Source organism: Asparagus officinalis, chromosome 5 (genome assembly GCF_001876935.1).
Source record: "Asparagus officinalis chromosome 5, Aspof.V1, whole genome shotgun sequence".
Classification (NCBI taxonomy): Eukaryota; Viridiplantae; Streptophyta; class Magnoliopsida; order Asparagales; family Asparagaceae; genus Asparagus; species Asparagus officinalis.
Window position 1 is genome coordinate 130,401,007 of NC_033798.1, and position 19,493 is coordinate 130,420,499.

Here is a 19,493-nt window from a genome sequence, read left to right on the forward strand (position 1 = left end):
TGTATTCTGCGAGCCTAGCAAAACTCGCCTGCAAGCCCGAGCGAGTCGCCAACATGCTCTACTCACAATACGAGCCAAACATCTCTTGTTTATTGAGCTCGCCCGTAGAGCTTAGCTTCTCCTGTTTGTTGAGCTCGCTCGTAGAGTTCGACCCCGCCTACTTGTTGAGATCGCCCGTAGAGCTCAACCTCTCCTGTTTGTTGAGCTCGCCCATAGAGTTCAACCCCGCCTGCTTGTTGAGCTCGCCGTAGAGCTCAACCTCGCCTGTTTGTTGAGCTCGCCCGTAGAGCTCAACTTCGTCCCCTTATTGAGCTCGCCTGTAGAGCTTAACCTCGACTGTCTGTTGAGCTCGCCCATAGAGCTTAATCTCGTCTTCCTATCGAGCTTGCCCGCAGAGCTCAATCTCTCCTGTTTATTGAGCTCGCCCGTAGAGCTCAACCACTCCCAATTGGTAAGTTCGCTCGTAGAACTCAACCTCTCCTTGTACTATTGAGCACGCACGTAGAGCTCGATCCCGCCTGTTTATTGAGCTCACCCGCAGAGCTCAAGCATCGCAGGTTGGCTTGACTCGCCCGCATTAATCAAGCTCGTCAAAACATTCTACTCGCCAGTACGAGTTTAACCTCGCCTGAATGCTTCACTCGCCCGCACGAGCCAAGCATGCCTGCAGTGAGTTCGCCCGCACGAACTCCGCTAGCCAACAAACGCCAGCTCACACGTTGGAGGGGTCCACCAGCTGACCCCGCCTGTTTGCCAAGCTCGCCTGCAAGCTCGCCTGAGAATTCAGATAGCTCGCGAGCTCGCCCGTAGCTTTTACAGCCTCGCCTGAGCAATGTAAACGAGCTACTTGCTTGTGGGAGTGGGCCTACCCACTTTCCACATCCTGGGTGATGATGAGGCATGGCTCTTGTCATCACCATAGTGGTCACATCCCACAACTAGGAGAAGGCATGATGTCCCTCACCCATTGGTGGTCATATTCCACAAATCAAGGGATGGCCCATGTCATCCCTTGCCTATTTAAAGACATCTTCATCCAACGTGAAGGGAGGCTAGAGATTTTCATACTCAAGGCTCTTCAATCAGAGACTGAGGTTGGTGGTTGATTGGTTGGGACTTGGCATTGCTATTAACAAGGTTCTTCAATCAAAGACTTATTTTGGGGATCACTTGCTTGGTAGAACATTCCTAACTCCTTGCTTGGATTGTTGAAATAGACTCAATCTGAACCCTCAGATTTGAGGCTCATCAGCTCTCTACAAACTCTTGCATTGTAGCTCTCTCCAAGCTCGCGGCTTTGATATTTTTCAAGCTCGGGTACAGTCGAACTCAATCGCTCCGGAGCCTCTACTGCGCACTGAGTCTCCAACCGTAACTTCGATCGGATCATCCAAGGAAAGCAAACTCGATGCGAGCACCGAGGGAGGTGTCCTACCGCTACCAACGAACCCACGTTAAATAAGGAGGGTCATTCCCTTCTCCTCTGTTGTAAACATTGATTGTAGTTTGTAATAAGCCATTCTTATAAATACAAACGACCCTCGAGCCAGGAAGTCAATTTTTACGCCAAACACTTACAAATCAGGAATGCAGCTCGAATATGATATTTCTCATATCTGTATCCTCTTACCTAATCATGGATATAGATACAGATATGCATTGGTAAGAAATATAGTGCACATGTGTGCCTCGGATATGATACTTATCATATCCGCTTACCAATCACGAATACTATACTCATCATATTCGTATCTATATCCGCTAGATTGGGTACGCACATGAATATGTGCGTGGCTNAATCACTGGCTTGATCGTCGGGGGAACCATCGAGGAACCCAACTCTTCCCTCTTACGATTTACTAATTGTGCAGGGAAGAACAGCCTACTCCAGAACCAGACATTCGGAGTGTTAGAGAACCTTTGTCAACTTAATTGCTTCTTTCATTGATTGTTTGATATTAGCCATCAACAAGAATGAATTTCTTATAATTTTAAGTCCTAAATACATGGCTAGAGTTTCCTAAATTGCAAAATGCATGAAGCAGTAGTTATGAACCCCAATTACACCAGACATTGATTTTACAGTTTACTACCCCCTCTTCGTTAAGTCGCAGGGGTAAAAGATCCTTAAAAGAGTTTTGAGATATTTTATTGGACAAACTTACAATTCAAGATATCAAATGTTTAAAGTTAGGGGGTGTTTGGTTCATTTTCTAGAAACCTAAGTTTGGGAGATTACTCATAGGAGATAGGTTGTGGGATCCTTTTTCATGTTTTAAAGCTCATTTCATGACTTTTTGTGATGAAATGGATTTACTTTAATTTGGGACCCATGACAACTATTATCTTTCTAATGGGTGGGTCTCACATAGACAACATCTTTTTTCTCTCTCTCAACCAAACACAAGAAAGGTAAATCTAATACCTCCGCATGGGTGTGTCGGGTGTTTTGATTTCCTTTTCTCAGTTTCTCAGCCAACCAAACAGCCCCTTAGTGAAACTTGAGAGCATTAATCCTTGAGAGGCGCTACAGTCACACCTTAAAAAAATCCACGTGGGCCCCAGTGCACTGTAACGAGAGAGGAGTGTGGTTAGGGGTGTGATTTAAGGAGATGTCTCTAGCATTTTTCCTTAATCCTTTTCATAATCCTCCATATTCATATCTTTTATTTAATTCAGCGGGCTGAAACCATTTTGCCGGTTTTTCCTGCAAACATCTCGCCCTCTCAATAATTGCATTGTTGAATATTAAATTGATAAGAAGCTCGCCGCTGCCACGCACCTACAAATGTCTCATATGAATTCACATGAACATTATATTACTACGGCATCTTCACCATTCCCTTTCAACCTCCCCTCCAAAATTCCATCCAATCCCAGCTTTCCTAAAAGTTACCCATCAATCGCTACTCCCCCAAAAACAAATTACCATAAAACCCTCCCAAGCCCTCAAATTCTTTTTATTGACCTCCCACCTTCACCTTCACCTCCACCTCCGCCTCCACTTCAGTGAAAAGTTCATCAACCCATCTCTCAAATTCCTCACGGTAGAGGAGAGCCCGTCGTCGTCATCATTGTAATCATCGCATGACATCAAACCAAGACACCTCACCATCATCATCTTCATCCTCCTCCTCATCGTCAGCGATGATGACCCACTTGAGCCAAGACCAAATCTTCAGCATCCTCCATCTCCTCCCCGTTGAATCCATCCTCTCCTTCTCCATGACCTGCAAAAAGTTCAGATCTTTGGCCTCCTCTGGCTCCCTCTGGGAGCTCATCTGCAGGAGAGACTGGGGACCCACATCGGTGGATGGCTTCTTATCCTCCTTATCTCCCCAGGAGAGGAGGATGGTCTCTTGGAAGAAGCTATACAAAGAGATTTCCGAAGTGGGTTCTCTCTCTTGTCGACGATTGGTGATTAAAGATGGAATCTTTCCAACTCCCAGAGCCTCTCACTCCCTCAATTTTGTCTCCGATTGCCTCGTGCTCTTTGGTGGAGGATGTGAAGGAGGTTAGATTTGCTTACTGATTCAATTGATACCGTTTGGTACTATATTCTTTCAGTAGTTCTGTAGATTTTTACATCTATTTCCCCCAGCAAAGATGCATATTAAATGGCATACATTCAACTAATCAAGTACAGGAGTGTGCTCGGAACAAGGCCTGTTGTGTTGGCGCACAGTTTCATCTTATTCTTCGAAACAGTGGAGAAATCTTATATTCGCGTTGCATGTCCAAGATTCTAAAATTCCCCATCTTAGTTGGTGAAAAACCGTAACAACGTAAAAAAGAAAGAAAACCGAGCTTGTTCGTAGAATTCTAGAAACTGTACCCGTGTTAATGGAAGATTTGTTAGAATTGTAACTTAAAACTTGGGAAAGTTTGGTCCCAAATTGGATCTCTAAGAGTAGACGTCTCAACCAACGAGACGATAACTCCTAGTCGACACGAAAGGCGGTGTTAGTCGACACGAACGAACGAACGAGACGACAGGACGAGTCGACACCCTCTGGTCGACACGAAAGTCGGTATGAGTCGACACCTCGAGGGTTCGGACTCGGTGTCGGGTCAGTTCGGAAGGCGCTCGCACTCTCGACCCTTAACCTGCTACACTTTGAATTGTTATTATCAAAACGTGAATAACATTGAACTAAGCATTAATGGGCGAGACCGGTAGATCTGGAGGGCGAGATTGACGGACATGACAATTGGAAAACGGTTAGGATTAAAACGTATTAATTGCCGCGGGATTTATGGACTTAAATAGCTAGCTAAATGAAAGGAAAACGGTCAGCATATTTAATATATTTAGTGAGGCGTGAATGATGGATCTAAAAGGCATGAATAGTAGATCTACAGCTGCCGGCCTTAAACCCTATTAAAGAACCTACAGCCACAAGAGTTTAGATATAGTGAAAAATACAACTCTTCTTGAAAAAACAGAACAATTCCTCTCTTCTCCTCTTTTCTTTTTGAATTATAACTTTCTACTGTTACTCTTTCGCTGATTCCCTAAAAGTCGAGAAGAGTTCGCAAAGCCTTCTTGAAGCTCGTGCCGACGAGAATGAGGTTGCCTGACCGAGGATCGTCGTATCTCCAAGATCCATTGCCACGAAGCCCTGTACAATAGGGGACAATTAGATTTTTGGGACAGTGCTTAGTGCACGCTTTGATCATCAGGCCTTATTTCTAAACTTAATTTATTTTCTTTTGAATCAATTTTATTTTAGAGTTATAATATTGTTCGGCTATTATCTGATTTTTATCAACTGTTTAAAATCTGATTTTATTATTAAATTCAGTCTAAACAACACCTATTTTTCAACAATCCAAGAATCTAATTGTACTGTTTAGAATAAAATCATGTTGAATATTCTATTTTGTATTATGTTTCTTATGATAATGCTGTTTACATGTCATAAAACCGACTTGTTGTACTACTTGATGTTTTTGTTGATGGAGTGCCTAAATTATGTATGCTGCATCATAATGACAAAATTATTTATTTATCATCAGATCATGGCTACAAGTAAAATCTTGTCGGTCAAACCAGAGAGTTTGATGGGAATAATTTTTGTCGTTGGCAAAATCAAATGAGATTTTGGTTAACAATTCTAAATCTAATAACTGCAATTGAACCCGACAACTCATCTTCATCTAGACCAATCACTAGGTAATCTTCCTCCACGGATTCCATTCCTATTCCGAGAACACCTCAAGAGATAGAATATTATTGCCTTCACAGAATCTTAGGAGTCTTATCTGATAGATTATATGACATATATTATTCTATCACTAATCCTAAAGTTTTGTGGGAAACACTAGAGAAAAAGTATGGTTTAGATGATACGGGAATTAAAAGATTTAAAGCCTCTGATTTTAACAAATTTAAAATGATAGATTCTAAATCAATGAATGAGCAGATTCATGTATTCGAACATATAGTCCATCAACTGAAAATGAATGGATCTATCTTAGATGAAACGTTTCAGATAGCCTGTCTTATAGACAAACTTCCCGAGTCCTGATCAGATTTTGCCAAAAACCTTAACCATACCTAAGGAGATCTTACCATTGAACAAGTGTTGAATGTCATTAGAATCGAAGAGCAACATAGACTCAGGGAGAAAAATGTGACAAAATCTAAACCCAAAAAATCGAAAGTAAACAATGTTGAATCCAAACACTTTCCCAAACACAAGAAACGTCCATTCCACCAAAATCAAAATAAAACATTTAAGAAGAATTTCTTTCATCAAAATAAGAACTTTGTCCACTTTCAAAAGAAGGATCTGAACGTCGAGCTTGTTTTGTTTGTGGACGAACCAACCATCTTGCTAAGGACTGTTTTTACAAAAAGACAGAACCACACAAGTTTAGGAAGGGAGGACCTCCATCTAATAAGTCACAAGTAAACATAGTGATTTTCAGTTTAGCTGAGACTGCTTTCAGGTCTGTTCTCTTCACCCCTGAAGTAAACATGACATTTCAAGCAAATGATTGGAGCTGAGACTGCTTTCAGGTCTGTTCTCTTCACCCCTGAAGTAAACATGACATTTCAAGCAAATGATTGGTGGATTGACACTGGAGCTAATATTACCCCTGAAGTAAACATGACATTTCAAGCAAATGATTGGTGGATTGACACTGGAGCTAATATTCACGTTTGCTCTAATCAATCTCTGTTTTTTTACTTATCAGGTCTTAAGTAGAGGAACTGTGACAATATGAAATAATAATGTGGCTCCTGTATCTGTAATAGGTCGAATCAACCTAAAACTGACTTCGAATAAGATTTTGATTCTGCAAGATGTTCACCATATACCAGACATTAGAAGAAACTTAATTAGCGGATCCTTGTTAGTGCAACAAGGCTACAAACTTGTTTTTAAATCAAATAAAATTGTAATAACTAAGGAATTGAATTTTATTGGAAAATGATTTCTATGTGATGGTCTTTTTAAATTGAATGTTAAGAATTTTACTCCTGCATCTCCAATGGCTTTGAATATTGAACCTTGTATTACTTGGCATCAAAGATTAGGACATGTCAATTATAATTCAATTAAAAGATTGATGCATCTCAATATAATTCCAAAGCTTAATATAAAAGATAAAAAATATGAAATATGTGTAAAACCTAGAGTTCCTAAGAAACCCTTCAAAACTATTGATAGAGATTCTGAGATATTAGAACTCATTCATAGTGATGTCTGTGATTCTGGAAGAACATTTATAGGAGATAACAAATATTTCGTAACTTTTATAGACGACTGTTCTAAATATTGTTATCTCTACTTAATTAAAACCAAAGATGAAGTGATAAACAAATTCAAAATATATAAAGCAGAAGTTAAAAATCAATTAGATAGAAAAAATAAAATACTAAGATCAGATAGAGATGGTGAGTACACTTCTAATGAACTAAAACAATTATGTGAAGAGAATGGAATCATTCATGAAATAACTGTTTCATATACACCTCAATCTAATGGAGTAGCTGAGAGAAAGAATAGAACACTAATGGACATGGTAAACTCGCTGAGAGAAAGAATAGAACACTAATGGACATGGTAAACTCAATGTTAATTAATTCTGGTGTGCCAGAGAATCTGTGGGGAGGTAAACTCAATGTTAATTAATTCTGGTGTGCCAGAGAATCTGTGGGGAGAAGCTCTCATGACTGCTTGCTATATACTAATAGAACTCCATTCAAGAATTCGGATAAAACCCCTTACACAATTTGGAGGAATAGAAACCCTAATTTAGATCACCTGAAAGTGTGGGGGTATTTAGCAAAAGTTAAGATACCTGAAAATAAGGGAAAGAAGATTGGCCCTAAAACTGTAGATGAAATCTTTATTGGATATGCTTCTGATAATAATACAAATAGATTTTTAATAATCAACTCTGACATTAATGAGATAGTCAACAACACCATTATTAAAGCTAGGGATGCACATTACTTTGAAAATATTTTTTCTTACAAAACCAAAGTAAGCAACACAGACCCTAACTCTAGCAACTCAAATCCTAGTTCTAATCCTGTTTCTAACCAAGGTGAAGCAAGTTCTAGAGAAATCAGACCACTAGAAAATCCAGAGGAATCTAGGAGAAGTAAGAACTAGAATAGAAAAAGTCCATGAAGACTTATATGCATTACTTGTAGAAGATTCTCCAATTATATTTAAAGATGCAATGAAATCAGTAGATGCTCCGTTTTGAAAGGAAGCTATAAATAATGAGATTCAATCTATAGTTCAAAACCATACTTGGGAACTCACTGATCTTCCTGCATGATGCAAAACTATAGGATGTAAATGGGTATTTAAGAAGAAACGCAAACCTGATGGAACAATAGATAAGTATAAAGCCAGACTAGTAGCTAAAGGATATACTCAAAAATCTGGTATTGATTATTTTGATGTCTACTCTCCAATAGCTAGGATTACTACCATTAGAGTTCTTATAGCTCTAGCATCCATTCGCAAACTAATAATACATCAAAAGGATGTTAAAACTACACTTTTAAATGAAGACTTAGATGAAGAAATTTATATGGATCGACTCGAGGGATTTGTTGCTTCTGGACAAGAGAAGAAAGTATTTATTAGATCATTATATGGTCTCAAACAAGCTCCAAAGCAATGACACATGAAATTTGATGAAATTATACTATCTTATGGATTTGTAATTAATCAAACAGATGAGTGTGTATATCATAAAATAGATAATAACAACAAAATAGTGATATTATGCTTATATGTTGATGATATTCTTATTTTTGGTTCTGACATACAAACCATAAATGATATCAAATACTTTTTATCATAAAATTTTGACATGAAAGATTTAGATCAAGCTGACCTAATTTTTAACACTAAAATCTTGAAGAATGAGAATGGATATGTGCTGTCACAATCACACTACATAGAAAAAAAATCCTCAAGAACTTTTATGATTCAAACTATCAACTTGTTTCTACTCCATATGATCCTAATGTGCATCTAAAGAAAAATACAGGTTACCCTCAAGTACAAAGAGAATATGCACAAATAATTGGATCATTAGGATTTCTGACAAACTACACTAGACCCGATATTACATATGCAGTAAATAGACTTAGTAGATATACATCAAATCCTGATAAGAGTCATTGGGATGCTCTAGAAAGAATTATGAGATACCTAAAAAGAACTATGAATTATGCTTTACATTATAAAGGTTATCCATCTGTACTAGAAGGTTACTCAGATGCAAATTAGATTAGTAACTCAGTAGATGTAAAATCCACCATTGGATTTGTATTTTTTTTTGGAGGAGCTGTTTCATGGAAATCTACTAAACAAACTGTAATGGCTAGAAGTACAATAGAATCAGAAATGATAGCCCTTGATACTACTAGTATAGAAGCTGCATGGTTAAAAGATTTACTAACTGAAATTCCATTAATACAAAAATCATTACCAGCTATCTCTATTCATTGTGATTACAGGCCAGCGATTAACAAATATCATCAAGAGAATGCAAATGTGAAAATGAATTGACACTTGAAAGCGCGACATAAAGCCTTGAGATATAAGATAAAAAATCATATAATAACCTTAGAATTTGTAAGATCAGAGAAAAATCTTGCAAATCACTTAACTAAAGGCTTATCTAGGACAGTGGTCCTAGAATCATCGAGGGGGATGGGGTTAAGCCCATAAGAAAAATTATTGCAGTGGCAAACAAACCTTGCAGAGGTTCAATGGGTAGAAACAAACTGGACGAGTGATTAATTGTGAGGAACACTGAATTTATTTGCTCTCATTCCTAGGATGATCAGTGCTAATAAAAAGCAAGTGAAAGATTGAGTTTAACTCTTACTGAATCCAAGACCCATGAGGCAGGATGCTTACTTGCTCACATTCTTATTAGGATTTACCTATATGTTTGTAGCTGTGAGGCCGCGACTATGGGATCAAGGCTGCTCCCTAATAACACACATGAAAGATACTTGTGCAAGGTCGATAATAGCGCAACCCGCTTAGAATTCTTCAAAACTGTATCATGTGTGCTTTCTGTAGAAATCCGACAAACGGGATTGGTTCAAGGCGTAGTCCACCAAGCTCTCACGGATCTATACAACTGTCACTAAGTGAATGTTCAAACCGAAAGATACCTTCACCTATTACATAGTATAAGGGAATCAGCAATCTTATTTTCAAAGTACTTTTACTCTTATTTCTAAATTATTTTAAGTTTTAAGTTATGTGGGTGATTGTTGGAATTGTAACTTAAAACTTGGGAAAGTTTGGTCCCAAATTGGATCTCTAAGAGTAGACGTCTCAACAACCGAGACGATAACTCCTAGTCGACACGAAAGGTGAGACGACAACTCCTAGTCGACACGAAAGGCGGTGTTAGTCGACACGAACGAACGAACAAGACGACAGGACGAGTCGACACCCTCTGGTCGATACGAAAGGCGATATGAGTCGACACCTCGAGGGTTCAGACTCGGAGTCGGGTCAGTTCGGAAGGCGCTCGTACTCTCGACCCTTAACCTGCTACACTTTGAATTATTATTATTTTGATAACTGTAATAATCAAAACGTGAATAACATTGAACTAAGCATTAATGGGCGAGACCAGCGGATCTGGAGGGCGAGATTGGCGGACATGACAATTGGAAAACAGCTAGGATTAAAACGTATTAATTGCTGCGGGATTTATGGACTTAAATGGCTAGCTAAATGAAAGGAAAATGATCAGCATATTTAATATATTTAGTGAGGCGTGAATGATGGATCTAAAAGGCATGAATAGTGGATCTACAGCCGCCGGCCTTAAACCCTATAAAAGAACCTACAGCCACAAGAGTTTAGATACAGTGAAAAATACAACTCTTCTTGAAAAACCAGAACAGTTCCTCTCTTCTCTTTTCTTTTCGAATTACAACTTTCTACTGTTACTCTTTTGCTGATTCCCTGAAAGTCGAGAAGAGTTCGCAAAGCCTTCTTGAAGCTCGTGCCGACGAGAAGGAGGTTGCCTGACCGAGGATCGTCGTATCTTCAAGATCCATTGCCACGAAGCCCTGTACGAGAATGGGCAATTAGATTTTTGGGACTGTGCTTAGTGCACGCTTTGATCATCAGGTCGTATTTCTAAATTTAATTTATTTTCTTTTGAATCAATTTCATTTTGGAGATATAATATTGTTCGGCTATTATCTGATTTTTATCAACTGCTTAAAATCTGATTTTATTGTTAAATTTAGTCTAAACAACACATATTTTCCCAACAAGATTATTGCAGGAGCTATCTTCTGAGAGCATCTCCAACTCAAAAACGTAAAATGGTGTAGTTTTACACCAAGTTGGTGTAGTTTTTATACCAAATTACTATTTCATCTCCAACCCATTGCACCAAATTTTACATAAGAAGAATATTCCTTTTATTATTCTTATCTTTTAATATTTTTATCTATTTAAAATATTTAACAAATTATATAATACATTACATATAATTAATTATGAAATGTTGTTTTAGTTTATGTTCAATGTTCTATTTTTCTTTAATTTTAATGTATTGCTATTAGTGTTAATTTTTAATGTTCTAATTTATGTATAATTTTTTTTATGTCCTAATGTTTATGTTGTATTATTTATCTAAATGGTGTAGTTTTTCTTATTTCTTCATTTGGTTTTAGTATTATGAAATTTTAAGTGTCTGGATTAAATTATCTATTTTTTCCCGTTGTTGAATTTTATTAATAATTATTTTATACTCTATTTTCATTATAATAGTTAATATAAAATAATATATATTATTAATACAAATATAAATAACAAAAGCAAAAAAAACTAATGGGTTGCGCCAATGCTACAGTGTTGCGCCATTCCTGGCGCAACTCTGTAGCATCCCGCTATTTTAACTGAAGTTTTCGCACTCCGTTGGAGTGAGAAATCAGCGCCAACCTGGAGTTTAGCGTCTTCGTTGGAGAGGCCCTGAGAAAATGTGCATTGATCTTAATTCATATAGCTTGAGGTCAGCCTTTTGCCTAATACAGTTTTGCTATCAGAGTGTCGATATTAAGAACAAAGGTGGGAATTCATGGGATGTTAATTCCGGAGGGATTTTTCCTAGAAGTGGGGAGAATATTATGGGACATTTTGGGTTGGTTTTTTCCCCCTTTTGGAAATGTAATGTGAATTGTCAACATATAGTTAATAACATGATAACACCGTGTTCATGAATGTCCCATCTTTATTCACCAAGTCAAAGATTTCAAGTACTTTGCTTTCTATAGGAGAACAAAAGTTTGATGGCATGTTTCGATTCACTAACTCTTATGGATTCTAATTAGGGAACTTGGTGTTGGCTTAGAGTATTCCCAAGTGATTAGGTATGTCTTTCCTGTGTCATCTACTTCAACAAGTGCGAGCAACAATGTGGAAGACTTGAAGTTCTACATTGTTATAGAAGAAAGATCTTGTTCGATCTAGGTTTTGTTAGGATATTCGTACTCTAAGTCAGGCTCTGATACCAATTGTTAGTCGGAGAAGATAATTCATAGTGAAAAGTTACCTTTCTGGCACCCTCGAATTTCTCGGAGCTTTGCGAACTGCGATCGGCAGCTCTGTTGGATCCTGCTGCTGTGCATATGGCATGTTCTCTTGGTCTCCGTCTTCTATGCTAATTGGTATCTCACTGTCGTCCTCACTGTCAGCAATATCTGGGAAAAATGGAGAGATAGCTGACTCTCACTCACCTCTTTGGTCTTGTACACCGCATCCTCATAGAATACGACGTCACGACTACGCATCACCTTGCGCGCATCGTGATCCCAGAAATAGTACTCATACTCATCTCCTCCATAGCCGATGAAAGAAAGTTTTTTTAATTTTGGATCAAGCTTTGATCGGTCTGCAGGATTGGTCATAACATAGGTGTTACAATCAAATACTCGTAAGTGTTCTAGCTTCAGCTTCTTTTCGGTCCAAGCTTCTTCAGGTATCCTATAACTAAGAGCCGCAGATGGCCCACGGTTGATCAAGTATGTAGCAATATTCACAACATCAGCCTAAAAACTAGTGGGCAATCCGGAATGGATCCTTATACTTCTGGCGCGCTCTAAGATAGTGCGATTCATACGCTCCGCCACTCCATTGTGCTGAGGTGTGTCTAGAATGGTCTTCAGTCTCATAATCCCATAGGACGAGCAGAAGTTATCGAACTCTTGGCTGCAATACTCGCCTCTATTATCAGACTTTAGACACTTCAGCTTATTGCCTATTTCGTTCTCTACACATGCAAGCCACTTCTTGAAGATGATGAAAACATATGACTTGCGCTTCAAGAAGAACACTCACAGTTTTCTAATAGCATCATCAATAGAAGAAACAAATTAAAGAGAGTTGCCAACAGATGAGACTTGCACAGGTAGGTCCCCACACGTCAGTGTACACCAACTCTAATTTTTACAGTTTTGGAGCCGGTCCGGTCTTGTTGAAGCTCACCTTATTCTGTTTGCCTAGGATGCAATCCTCACAGAAAGTTAGATCGATCTTGCTCAAACCCGGAAGTCTCTCTCCTGCGGCCATAATCTGCATCCCCTTCTCGCTCATGTGGCCAAGTCGTCGATACCAAGTCATGCAGTCGGCGGATGATGATGATCTTTCTCCCACGGCAAACAAGCGGTCGATCTTCCCATTGGCGATGTAGAGAGACCCCTCGCGTTTGTCGTGTGCTACCACCAAGGCACCCTTGGACACCTTTCAGCTTCCCTGCTCGAAGGATATTATGTAACCGGAGTCAGTCAGTTACCCGACTAATATAAGATTTTGCCTGAGATCCGGTACATGCCGAACGTCGTTCAGTGTCAAGGTGGTCGCGCCCTCCATCTTGAGGGTATAATTTCCCTTCCCAGAAACCTTGCAAGGTTGATCGTCGCAAAGATATATTGTTTCCAAGTCCTTCCCGAACGATAAAAGCAGTTTTTGTTGTGAGGTTGCATGGAAAGATGTGCTAGACTCATGACCCACACATTGCTCTTGTCTTCAAGAGATAGATGAGCACATCCGAATCCGTCTCGTGCATGAGATTGGCTGCACCGTCAGCCTGATCATCCTCTGCTGATGCTGGAATAAAAGCTCTGTAGTCCCGTGCAAAGAGACTATTCTTTCCACATCTGAAGCACTTCCCTTCACCATAACCATTCGGGTTCGGCCCTTTAGACTTTCATCTGGACTTTGATCAGCCTCGTTGTCCCCTACCCTTCTTCTGCGCACGTCCTCGTGCCTCGACATGCAGAGTACTCCCACTGTTAGAGGCCTCAGCTCTTGAGACTTTACGGCGAGATTCTTCATCCAGAATTGCCCCAATCACCGTGTCGAGCTTCATCTTGTCATTGTCATTGGCGTTGCTTACCGTCATCACCAAATTCTCCCACGAATCTGGTAGACAAGGAAGTAGCAGAAGAGCTTGGATCTCATTGTCGAACTTGAGATCCACTACAGCAAGCTGTTGCACCACAGCCTGAAATTCGTTCAAGAAGTCTGCCACACGAGCTCCTTGTTGCATTTTTAGATTGAATAGCTTCTTCATCAGGTACACCTTATTTGAAGCAGATGGTTTCTCATACAGCGTCTCCAATGCCTCCATCAACTCCTTGATAGTGGTCACACGCGAGACGTTGTAAGTCAAATGCTGGTGAAGGTTGAGCCTGATGGTGGCAAGTGTTTTACGATCGAGCACATTCCACTTATCGTCGTCCATCTTCTCAGGTTTCCCCTCCATTTCTTGGAGGGATAGGAAAAGATCATTCTGATACAAATAATCTTCTATTTGCTTATCGTATGTTCTGTGGCTGCCACTAAAAGTGGATCATCCACATCAGAAAATAAGCTAGATTATCATTTACTCTTTAAAGATATTGGGCACTATTCACGAGTATGGTACTATTCATAAGTATCGTTACTATTCACAAATACGGATACCAGTTAGGATATACATCAACAAGAACGCCTCGAACGGAGGCGCAATACACACCCAAATAATTTTGGAATCACAGAATAAAGACACAAATCTAATTACAGTACTCACAGATACAACGCGATTCACTCTTCCGGAGCTACTCCACGGTACAACGACGACATTCAGTTTTTTTATATTCCAAAAGAATTAGATCAAAGAGAACATCCTCTCTTGATCAAGATACACTCTAAGAATTCTCACAAACTCTCTCTTTGATATTAGGAAAAAAATTTATTTTTCCTTTCTCTCACTCTTCTATAAAAGGAGTTGTTTCTGGGATGGTTTTTCCTGAAGAGTTTTGGCCCTATTTATAGTGTTTGGGAAACACTATGCACTAATAAAATATTATTAGTGGTGGGACCCGTCACTCTTTTTTTAACTTTTCGGCCACTGATTTCGGTGAAATGATAAAAGGTGGGATCCGTCACCTTTTATTATTCAATTTTGGCGGCTATTGGCCGACAATAGAGCATCTCAAGTAGCGTAGAAGTCACTTGACCACACTCCAAAGATACAAAACATCTGGATGATGTAATCAAGAATAGTGTGAAGATATGATTGATACTCAATCAAATTTTTAAGTGGGAGATTGTCAGCCAACAACCGACAAAATTGAATAATAAAATGTGGGGGGTCCACCTTTTATTATTTCACTGAAATCGGTGGCCGAAAAGTTTAAAAAAAAAAGGTGACGGGTCTCACCACTAATAATATTTTATTAGTGCATAGTGTTTCCCAAACACTATAAATAGGGCCAAAACTCTTCAGGAAAAATCATCTTAGAAACAACTCCTCTTATAGAAGAGTGAGAGAAAGGAAAAATAGAGAGTTTTTCCTAATATCAAGGAGGGTTTATGAGAATTCTTGGAGCGTATCTTGATCAAGAGAGGGTGTTCTCTTTGATCTAATTTTTTTGGAATATAAAAGAACTGGGCGTCGTCGTTGCACCGTGGAGTAGCTCCGGAAGAGTGAACCATGTTATATATGTGAGTACTGTGATTGAATTTGTGTCTTTATTCTGTGATTCCAAAATCATTTGGGTGTGTATTGTGTCTCCGTTCGAGGCGTTCTTGTTGACGTATACCCTAACAAGTTCTTCTGTTTACAAGAAAAGTTTTTGTGTTCCCGGAAAATGTTTCTAGGCTTCTGTGAACTTACTGGGAGGCATGTAATTTAGGATGTGAAAAATTGCTAAATGCTGTTATCACATCCATGGTGTCCTGAAAATCATTTATCGCCTTAACATTAATTCATGGCATTGATGGTCTTGAATATCCTATCTTTTAACATTTATTTTTCTAAGATGCTTGTTTACATGTCAGGAGGTTGTAACATGGCCTTTTAATAGCAAGAGCTGAAGAAAAGAATGTCTATAACCAAGGGCGGAGGATAAGGATATCGGGGGTTGTGGCTGTTGACATGTTGATTCTACTTTTCAATAATTTTAAGATTAAAAGGTCTCTGTGTCGTGTTTTCCTGTCCATAGAAAGTGCACTCTGGAAACCCTTTTATTTATGATCACTTATTTGACTTGTAATGTCAGTTGAATAGATTGTGAACTTCTACAACCGAGGCTGATTCTTTGAGATGTTGAAATACTGTTTATTGGTTTAATCTTTGTAGTGTTAGGCGTACCAAGACTATTGCTAGGATCCCCAAGATATTGCAAACTATCAAACATGGGCAAGTGATATATGTGTGGGATGCTAGGATGCTAAACTCAATAGTTGGCGTATAGTTGTTGGATAATACCTTTTGAAGTATCCTGTAGATGTTGGATCCGTTGGATCCTTCCATAAGCCTGAGGAATGAAATTGGCATTCAGACGATGAAGTTCATTATTCGACTGTTCTTTTGATGCTTTTATGTTATATGTTTCCTTTTAACTATGACAGTTTCAACGATAATACACCATGAGCAGCAAGGGGGTTCAGATTACTATTTCATATGAACTACGAACTTGCTAGTTTCTAGCTGGTTACTTGCAAGTTCAACACTATATTTTTGTAGGATACAAATACATTGGTATCTCTAGCAGTTAGTTCTTTAACATCATAGTTCTTCTATCCCTTTTGCCTTTTGTTATTCATATTTTAGTTTTAGATGAGAGTATATAGGAACTTTATATACTTGAGACTCAATGGTATATTAGTCTCTAGGATTTCAATATTCCAGAATCATGCCACCGTGGTCTATTAGTGTTCAAATGAGTGTAAATGCGTCTGAATTGTTGGGAACTAACTGATTATTCTTGACAACTGAGTATTCCTTGTTTAGCCATACTTCTCGTTGAATTCTTGAATACTAATTCATTTTTTCAAAAGGCAAATTACTTCTTTTGAGTCCGATCCACTAAGTTGTTTAAGTAGATGAAATCATATTCTAATATCTAAAAATGTTTGCTTAGATTCAACTATCATAGAGTGATAGAGCATGAGCATAGTTTCATTAAGATGACAGGTCTCCTCCATTCAGCACAAAGTTTTATTAAAAAGTTTCATCTCTGTAATGAATTCTCTAACCTGAGAATGTTACCTTTCAATTCCGCAAATCTTGGAGCAGAGATGTCAAGCCACTAGGGTCTTGCTTATTGGCAAGGAGATGGGTGGATTACCGCAAAAGATCCCAGGTTGAAGTCATGCAATTGGAGAAAGAAAGCAAAAAGGACAACTTTTAACACTTTTAACTATATGAAATTGCATTTGAAATCATCTTTGAGGCAAATTGGAGCCTAAAAGCCAAACTAGAAACATGCCCATGAACAATGTAGGGATACAAACCACAAACAAAAGATTTTATCCCAACACTTCGCATACAATTAACGAAATCTAGTGAGCATATGATAGCAGTTTGAAGAGAAGTTGCAGGTTTAGTATAGCAGGCATCCCTTCTACCCAATCACATGGAGAGTCTGACACTGTTAATTTTTCAGTCAGGGGAAGTTGGGAGTTTTGCTCGAATTATAACATTAGTTGAATCTTGGAAACACTTCTCGAGAGCGCCATGGAATATGTACTCATCCTGAAGGATTTTTAGGGTAAAATTGCAGATACCCCCCTTCGTCTATACTTTCAGTTGCAGTAATAATATTCAAGTCATTCATTAGCACTTCAGTACCCCTGGACTGTCATTGCTCGGGAGGATGAAGGTCCAATGGACAGCCGCAACCCCCCCCCCCCCCCCCCCCCCCCGCCAACAAAAAAACAAAGAATAGAAAGAAAGAAAACACACCCCAAAAACACAAAAAAAAACAAAAAAAAAAAAAAATCACCCCCAGAAAAAAAAAATAGTGTGTCCTTTTGGTCGGCTTGTTTGCGTGTTTGTTGTGTGGGTGGTGGGGGGGGGGGCGGGTGAGAGTGCGGGTGCAAATCTACCTTTTTATATTAAAAGCCTATTACTATTCGATTAAGACATCAAAACTTATGTGTGTTTTATGGTGCGTATTTCCTCTCTTCTATATTTATAGGGCGTCATCTTGATGATACATGGGTAGCTTATGTTGGAGGAAATCAATACCGAAGTATACTAAATTGGAAAAAAGTCAACTCGGGCACTCCTAGCGGTCGGTTTGGTCAAACATGCACCGTTGTTGGCAACACCCTCATCCTCTTCGGCGGAATCAACGACAATGGGATTCGCCAGAATGACACATGGGTCGGCAACATCACTTATGACTCGACCCCAGAAATCTCCATATCGTGGCAGCTTCTTGAAAATGTGGGCCCAATGGCCCCTCCGCCTCGTGGGGCCCATGCAGCTTGCCTCACCAGAGACCATAGAATGGTCGTTATTTCTCAACGACTTGTGGGTGTTCGATTTAGGAGGAGATAAGCCCAAATGGACAGAGCTTAAATATGACATTTCGTCAGATATTACAGAAATGCCCCGACCTCGTGTTGGTCATTCTGCGAGTCTAATCCTTGGAGGCAAAATCCTCATTTACGGTGGTGAGGATTCACAGAGACAAAGAAAAGATGATTTCTGGTTGTTGGATGTTAATAATCTGTTAAGAGTTCAGTCGACTAGTTGGAAGAAGGCCTCAGCCAAAGAGATTTGGAAGAAGTTGAGGGTTGAAGATTGGAACCCGGGTTATCGGTCCTTTCATGGTGCATGCACAGATAAGTCAGGGCTTTGTATCTATATATTTGGAGGAATGGTGGATGGAATGCTTCAGCCTCGGGAGGCTTATGGGTTGAGGTTTGATGGGGAGTTGTTTATCGTGGAACTTGTGATTCCAATGTAACGTAGATGAGAGAGGATATTGTCAAGTGTAATAGGCTGGTAGTGTATTTGGTGATTCGAATGCGATATATGTTTCTGTATATTTTTGGATGTATCATCAAATTAGAAACATGTATGTTTTAATGAAGAAAGTTTCCAAATGAAGAGCTGGTCTTGTTTGGCTCAGCTTGAGTTTGTAAAGGCTATGTAACCCGCTTTCAATATTGAGATCAAAATCCTTTCTGTTTCCACTATACTTTTTTTTTATTTACTGTAAGATGGTAGAGATCAATTTATTGGAATGATTGTGGTTGCTTGATGCACGAGTAAAAAAAATACATACACATATGAAACATTTAATGGACTGACTTGTAAAAATAGTCAGCTAAAATCAAATCAAAGCATTTATTAAAAAAAACATTTTTGCAAGTTATATTTGCTATGATTAACGCCCCTACATTCGCATGTGGACAGAGTACTAAATATTGATGGTGTCGGTTGCAGGCATTATGAGTTCAGGCATTCCTCTCAATTCTTCTGAGCCAACCTGATCTTATTATATTAGTTATTATTGAGATTAATTCTCAGTTTGTTGTGCTAGCGAGGACCATCTCCAACATCTGTAGCACGTAGGGTCAAAAGTAATTATTGAATCCAAATCCAAAGCCCCTGAATTCTGGCCTTAGCAGTGGTGCTATCAGAGACGATGAGCATTCAAATTGTGCAGTTGTTCTTTTGTTGAAGAATGA

At 39.0% G+C, this 19,493-nt stretch overlaps 1 protein-coding gene across 1 annotated transcript; it reads left to right on the forward strand.

The window, feature by feature from the left end:
- On the forward strand, window positions 2,810–18,993 carry LOC109841371 (F-box/kelch-repeat protein At1g51550-like). The gene is given in 3 exon segments (XM_020410310.1): window positions 2,810–3,514; window positions 17,990–18,315; window positions 18,317–18,993. Coding segments are annotated over 3 exon segments (1,203 nt in total). The 5' UTR covers window positions 2,810–3,087; the 3' UTR covers window positions 18,767–18,993.